Raw genomic sequence first — 7,800 nt, 5'->3', positions numbered from 1 at the left:
TTTGGGGATGTGAACTTATACCAGAATGTAGTGATAGTGGCAGTGAAATTTTACCTACAGAACACAAAGTTCAACCCAAACTGGCTTCAACTTGGATAATAGGATTAAATGGACAGGCTCCATATACTCTATTAATAAGTCAGTGATTTTACCACTGTTTTATTATCTATTTACGCTGTATTTATTATTATGTTGATTTTTGTACTCATTCAAATGTGTGTTAAATAGAGACCACTCGAGCCATTGGTGTTCTTCATCCCCTCAGGCCCCACAAACCCAAAAACCCCACTGACCATAAACAATGATTGTATCTGAAATGAAATGAATCAATGACTACATTAAGAAAGAAAAAACTTTATTGGTTAAAATAGCTTTTCACAGATAATATTAATTGACTTTTTGTTTTGTTTTATTGCTATCATGCACTTATGCACTGTACAACAGTGGATTCTCACGGAATGCGTAATCTGACCAACTGCACGCTCCCCTCCCCTCTCACTTTTTGTGTGGTAGATATTTGTCATTATAGCCCTTTTAATAACAGTGAAACTAGTCGTTAAAATGTTTGAAATGAATGCTCTGTGGGTGAATTCCAGGTTGAAAAAAATAAAAAAAAATAAATTAGCGACTTGCATATCAGGAAACACTTTTTTTTGCATCATATCACAACCCTAACATCAAGGTCTCAGTGCAAAAGGCCATTGTAGCTGAAAATAAAAATCCATGAAAATTGTAAGTACCGACATACTATGATGCAAAATTGGAAAAAAAATATAAAATAAAATATAAAAAATTTCCAAATGGAGATTCAATCTACTATTGTTTGGTAGTTGTGGAGCTACATTGGCATATACCTTATTTTTTTTAATAAATGACTAAATATTAGTCCAGATCTATAAAGCAGTCTTCTAAAAACTCACATTTTTGTGACACAGTTAGCTTGAATTACAGTACTAAATATCTATTTCTCAAGCAGCAATGACTAAGTCGAGTTTGAAAAATAATAAAAACGATACAAGAAAAAAATCCATTCACTCCAAATAGGTAACAACACAAATAATCAATAATCATTCTATCAGCTTCCCCCTACAGCCCAACCGAGAACGGAAAGAGAATCTTTTTTTTTTTTTTTTTTCCGCATTCAAAATGAAAAATAACATAAAACAATTAAGAAAAAAATGTTTCTGGGAAAGATAAAAGCCGATTTTTTTTTTTTTTTTGTAACTGATGCAACGGCAGTCCTGAAGCAGTCGACTTCACGACATCCCACCCCACCACCACAACACACGCACACCACACCCTCCATGACATAACCCCGTCACCTCTACAAAATACAGACACCAACCCACAAAAAAAAGAAAAATTTAAAAAATTAAAAAATTAAAAACATAAAACCAACACCACAGACAAATTCAAAGTTTTTCAGGAATCAACAGTCAACGTTAACCGACAAAAAGTTGAACCTTCTCATTGATTCATTTATCTTGATAATTTTCTGCTGTCAATAAATATGCAGTTATTTGGGGAGGGGGGAATTGACATCTTTTCTGTGACATCTTTTTCTGGGTTCATAACAAAACCTGAATAGTAGTCAAATTTTCCTCTTAGTGGTGGATATCCTGCACATACCAAGCAATAAATAAAGAATCAAGACGTTGATTTTGAGCATTTTGTAATTTTACAGCCCTGTTTTTTATACAAAGCCCGGAATATATTGAGAAGGATAGTATTCAATTTGAAATTGCTCTTTTGTCTGTACAATGGCACTGGTAGAATCATTAACAAACACCTTCCATTCTTGTAACAAGCTACAATTTCAAGTGTGATAATGAATGGAAAAAATGACGGGATCAGACAATTTTGTTGGAAATGGAATTCGGAGGAAACTATGAATGCGCTGATCAAATCCAGCTCTGTGACACAAGCACAAGAACGGCTCAATGCCAATGCCAACAGGTCTATCAAAACCACCCTGTAACACAATGAAGAGAGATGCCTCTGGCGAATGTTGAAAGGCAATATTTCTCAGATGGAATGTTGTGAGATTGTGTGTGCTTGTGTGTGTGTGTGTGTGTGTGTGTGTGTGTGCAATGCATGTGCCCACCTTTATGTCTACATGTATATATGGAAATTCAAACACTTTTCCTCAAACTAGATTATACAAAAGAATGGGGAGCAATAACTGTTAGAAGGACTTTCACACCTTTACTAGTCGTTTTATTAAAGCTGGGTTATCTCCCCTAAATGGTGTCAGTAACGTCATTTTGTAGTGCCTCCGACAGTGTTAAGTAACATTTGTTTAAATGTCTCTTTGATGGACTACAAGTCTCTAGGTGGAACACAGTGATTAAAGTTAGCCCTGCCTCTTTATCTGAACGCCTCCCTCACATCCCCCACCCCCAAAAAAACAACTTCCTGGTTCGCTCCATTAATCAGAGGAACAGGAGACGGGGGTGGGAGGAGAGCGGAGCAGCGGCGGCTAGACGTCTAAGTCATCGGGCCGCACTCTGCTGCTCATGCGGCTGCTGGCTCGGCTGCACGGCCGGGGGTCCATCAGCGCCAGCGGCTGCATCTCGTGCGCTGCCGTCGACGAGGGCAGTTTCTTGTGCTCCTGGGTGTCGTCGGGGAATTCGAAGGCCTGCGCGTGGGAGTTTGAAATAGTGCTGCCTCCGCCGTTCTGACCCAGTCGGTTCTGCTCCGTCGAGTAATTGGCCCAGTTCTGCTCGGTGGCTTGCTTGTTGTAGTTGCGACACGAGCCCGTCCCGCGCTCGCCGGTGGCCAGCTTGTACCCCGGCGGGGACATGGGCGACAGCGGGGCCGTCGGGGAGGAGCAGCCGTTGTAGTAGGCGTACTTGGTGGTGGACAAATCTTTAGGGGTGGGGCTCAGTGTGCCGCCGCTAGGGTAGAGCGTGGGCGGTTGCTTGCCCTTGACGCGATCCTTGATCCTCTTGAAGAACACGTAGAAGAGCTCGATGACGTTCAGGAGCAGGGACACCAGAGAGACCACCAGCATGAAAATGATGAAGACCGTTTTCTCCGTGGGGCGGGACAGGAAACAGTCCACCCTATGGGGGCAGGGCGACCGCTCACAGGTGTAGACTGCCGCCAGGCTGAAGCCGTATATGTACCACTGAATCACCAGGAAGCCAACCTCGAAAATGGACTTGAAGAAGATGCTGACAATGTAGGTCCGGAGCAGGGCACCTTTCATCTTCACCTTTCCGTGCTCCTCCAGACCGTGCTTGAGCTTTTTCATCTCGATCTTCCTCAGCGGGATGTCCACGTCGCCGCCGTCATTCTGCACGGCCTTGAGCTCCTCCTCCTTCCTGTTGAGCTTCTGCTCCTTCCTCATTAGGTAAAATACATGGGCCAGGTACAGGAGCGTCGGTGTGGACACAAAGATGATCTGCAGCACCCAGAAACGCACGTGGGATATGGGGAAGGACTTGTCGTAGCAGACATTCTCGCAACCGGGCTGCTGTGTGTTGCACTTGAAGGCCGACTGCTCGTCGCCCCAGGCCGACTCCACAGCGGTGCCCAAGACTAGAATTCGGAATATGAAGAGGACAGAGAGCCAGACTTTTCCTCCAGCCGTGGAGTAGGCCTGGACCTTGTCCAGTAGACGACCCAACGCACTCCAGTCGCCCATCCTCAGGGAGTGTCAGCTGAAGACAGAAGACAGAAAGACAAAAGAAAAACGTGTTATGTGTCTCAAATCAATATTCCATGTCTTTTTCTGGAATTGTGTACCCAATTATGACCAAATGTCACTTATACAGCGATAGCTCTGTCTAATTCTGGTTGAAATTGAGGCTGGCGAAGCCCAGCGTTCCCTTACCCTGGAAATCGCGGGGTTAAGGTGGCGACCGCTTCTAGCTCAAGTAATCAAATATAATTCTTCTTCTACCACTGCCCAAACTACCAAGACGTCAATAGCAATGAATTACAGTCATTGGAATGCCTTAGCCTTGACCTACGGATGTCTATCCAGCTTTTCAAACAAAAATGTTGAGTTGGAAGTAATCATAAGAGCTTAAGATACCTGTTTAGAGAGTGCACGTTACAAAAAGAAAGTGGGGGCAAAAGAGAATTATTTTAGCTACGCATGACGCAGTATGATGAAAGACATCGAGTGATGGACACGGGGGCAGGTTTCCTGTTGTGATAGTCTCGCGGTGAACCACGGACCGGAGCGTGAAAACATTCAACCTGGTAAGCCTTTGATATGGCCGGTGTTTCTAGAAGTCGAGCCAAGTTGACGTCTGGCTTAAAATCTCCGTCTCATCATTCTCATCATTCGAGCCTGTTAAGAAACGTTCCTGTGTGCACAAAAATGCTGAAAAAGAATGTTTCGAGAAACACTGACTTTACACCAACATTTTCAATTCCCTTTCATCAGCGGGGACTATAAAAACCCGGCTCAAGCGCTGGTTTTCATCAACCCATTGTTTGTTACTCCAATAAACACAGAAGAATGCAGAAACGAAGGGAAGTGGAGGGAGAATTAAAGATATCAAATGCCGTGTTTGTGCGTGTTTAAATGCGTAATTTTGGCCTGGTGCGGTGCTAAACCATCCAGAAGGAGAGTAAAACGCTCCCTTGGCGCAAAAGAGGCCTCGCTCGTTTCCAATTACAGTCGCTGACTTGGACGGCTTCCCTCGAGGCGGCTTTTCAAATTCACGAGCAGGTTCTATCAATCTATCTATTTTCGATTCGAGTCGACCAGATATTCCGTTCTTTAAACGGATACCGCTTTAATAAATACGAGGACTTAAGGAAAAATCTGTGAATATTTGTGGTTTTTCCTACACTGCAGGGAATTAAAGCGCCCTGTAAGACCAACTCTATAGACCACTTCCAACCCAAAATGTATTTACAATTACATGCCATGAATCCCATGAACAATCATACTGACGTAGCTTGCCTATTTCCAAGACTGACTTTTTGCCACTTTAATTCCAAGCGGGGCCTCCATTATGTCGAGTGAACGGCCGTTTTAAAAAGAAGGGTTTAGCAAACTGTGTAAGATTTATTGACTGTGGCACTGCCGACCGTTAAGAATAGGCTCACTTAAAGAAAATCCACCACGGGGCGTCGATTATATGCCCTAAAAATGCATTCAGTGGGAAACTCGGGAGAGTTGAATCGGGTCCAAGATTTGTTGTTTAGTGATTCTCAGCACTTTGGGGAGAATGCGTGGCTGTGAGATAGGCAGTTAGGCCACGCATCTTCCCCTCAATGTGACTTTTAATTGAAAGAAATGTTTAAAAATCAAAGACGAATTGTGGCCGACAACCAAAAGACACCTGTTTCTCAGGGCACTCGAGAGATTCTCCCTCTTTTGTGTCCGAAGGGGATTCGTTGCCGTGACATCGCATTTCTTTTTCAACTCAGGTGACCTTTGCGAACGCTTTTGCCCATTCCCTCCGCCTTGGCGTGGCGCACATCAGCGGCCCCTTTGGGGAGCGACACACACTAGTGACCGTCCACTGATTGAAGAAAAACAAGGGAAGGAAAGTACCAGCGTGCCACCACGTACTCCAAGGTTGTTGCCCCCACTTTCTGTAAATGTGTCAAATGAAGTAAGTACAGTACAGACACAGAAAGATCACCGTCCACGTCAAGCCATGGGGACATAAAGATCCTCCGGTCTGTGACACACAGGCTCTGAAACCGCCAGCACGCGCCCTTATAAATCTTAAAATAAACTACACACACCGTCTGAGGGTGTACCACCGCAAAACATGCCCATTGTGAGCGAAGCCGTCGAGAAACAGTCACATGTCGAGAGTCGTCGTTAAAATGGGGCAAAACGGATCTACTGACCCACGGTCCATCCCAAATCCGAACTTTGACCTAAATCCCCTTCTCCCACAAAGAAAGATTCTGGTACACCTTCTCCTCCGCGCCTGTTTCTACTCCAGTGAGCCGGTGGCCCCATTTTTTTTTTTTTTTCGGCACCCCCCGCGGCTGGAAGGCGGTATTGGGAAACAATAAACTACTGGCCCGACTGTGCCCTTCGAAGCAACCGTCTCACATAGCGCGGGCGGTGTTGTCGCAGACGGAAAGTTTTGCCCTTTTTTGCAAAGGGGGGAAAATTATCTAGCGGTTCTTAAAAAAAAGAAAATAAAAAATTCAATTAAAAAAGAAACGGGGCTCATTTGTCGTCTCTTTTTTACGGGTGGGCATCAAGTGGTACCATATCATTGGGTTACCGAGAACCCACGGGCCTTCTTTCCGACACGGTTTGAAGTCACTGTGAGGGGACGAGCTGCTTTTCTTCAAAGAAATACAAATCCAGCCGCCCGAACGGCGCTCGATTTAGGTTCCCGCGAAAGCGATGGAGCATGCATTTATCCAGGCGCGTTCAACTTTGCAGACCCCCCCCCCCCCATCCCCACCCCACCCCCACTGTGTCACTCAGCTCCTGTGCCCATTCACATGTTGCTTTCAGGGCATGCTCAATAAACCCCCAAGTTAAAGTGGGAAATCCATAAGACCGCTGTGCCGGGCGGATTACGTCCACAAGTCCCGGGATTACATTTAAAACTTTGTTTTAAAGTTTGTTTTGTTTTGGTGAATGTTCATCCATATCTACAGATTAGGGACCCCAACGAGCTACGCCGGTTTATCAAGTTCGCCACGGCTGCATGTGCTCCTTATTGCCGGGAGTGGACCCCGCCACCAGCAAGCGGGGGGGAAAAAAGCATATAGAGGAGCACATACAGAATGCAAATACATTGAATGGCTGTTTCTTATTATGTGCGATGAAGATTAGATACAACAACAATAAAATAAATCTTATGGATTACCACTTTAATGTTCCTCGGTCACTGTTGACAAAAACAAAAAGGGATTAACACAAAGGAAAAGGGAAGTTGGAAATGGGAATCACTGAGTTAGAAAGGGACACCACGGGAGAGAAGCAGATTGAGGAGACAGGGATAGAAAGGGAAGGAACGGATGGATGAAGGGAGGAATTATTGCTTTAGAAACGTGGTCGATCATATCATGTTCGACGATGGCATCCTCTTCGGAGGGCGCAGGAGAGTCCCGGGCGGCTTCTTCCTTTTGGGCAGCAGGACAAAGAGCAAGGGGAAAGAAAAGGGAGAAAAGAGTTCCTCGGAGCGGGTGTCTGGTGCTGCCTACCTGGGGAGGGGGTTTAGAGGGAGTGGGAGTGAGAAGGGAGTCCTGCCGGCGGCGGGGGGGGGTGGGGTGGGGGGGCTTCCTCCGTCTCTCCTCCGGACAGTCAGTCAGGTCTCTTCGGCTCCTCTCCCTCTTGGACAATCCAGAGTTTTTGGTCGGGACCGCGGAGGGAAACTGAGTGGGACTTGTCAGACTCCCCCCGCTTATAACAGTCCACGTACTGGAGACTGGAGGGGGAGCGGGGGGAGGGCGACGGGGAGAAGTTTGGAGGTCTGGAGTCACGTGATCCGGGCGTCGAGCGTTAAAGACCTCTTTACCTCCTCCTCAGTGTGTGTGTGCGTACATGTATACATATATGTATGTTTATATATATATACATTATTTTATGTATCTGTACATATACATATATGTATATGCACATATATAATAATAATAATAATAATAATAATAATAATAATAATAATAATAATAATAATAATAATAATATATTGTTATTACTATTATTATTATTATTATTATCATTATTGCTATTATTATTATTCCTATTATTATTAATGTTTTTATTTTATAATGTTTATTCGTTTATTTATTTCACTTCAAGAGTAATCGATGTAAAGTGAATTTTGAAAGCTAATGTTCAGCGTTGACTCAAAG

General features: G+C 44.4%; 1 protein-coding gene across 1 annotated transcript; it reads right to left on the bottom strand.

Annotated features, from left to right (window-relative positions):
- Positions 1-338: 338 nt before the first annotated feature.
- gja1b (gap junction protein alpha 1b) lies at positions 339-7,231 on the bottom strand. The gene is made up of 2 exons (XM_080024112.1): positions 7,150-7,231; positions 339-3,665 (listed from the first exon to the last, which is right to left on the bottom strand). Exon 2 carries the CDS (start codon positions 3,647-3,649, stop codon positions 2,480-2,482), a length of 1,170 nt encoding a protein of 389 aa, XP_079880238.1. The 5' UTR covers positions 3,650-3,665; positions 7,150-7,231; the 3' UTR covers positions 339-2,479.
- Positions 7,232-7,800: the final 569 nt, after the last annotated feature.

Source organism: Zeus faber (assembly GCF_960531495.2).
Source record: "Zeus faber genome assembly, chromosome: 2".
Lineage (NCBI taxonomy): Eukaryota > Metazoa > Chordata > Actinopteri > Zeiformes > Zeidae > Zeus > Zeus faber.
The sequence above is the reverse complement of the archived record's forward strand: the minus strand, read 5'-3'. Positions and strand labels throughout refer to the sequence as shown.

What these genes read in the sequence shown, in the direction of transcription:
- gja1b (XM_080024112.1), bottom strand. Translation starts at nt 3,649, where the DNA reads ATGGGCGACTGGAGTGCGTTGGGTCGTCTACTGGACAAGGTCCAGGCC.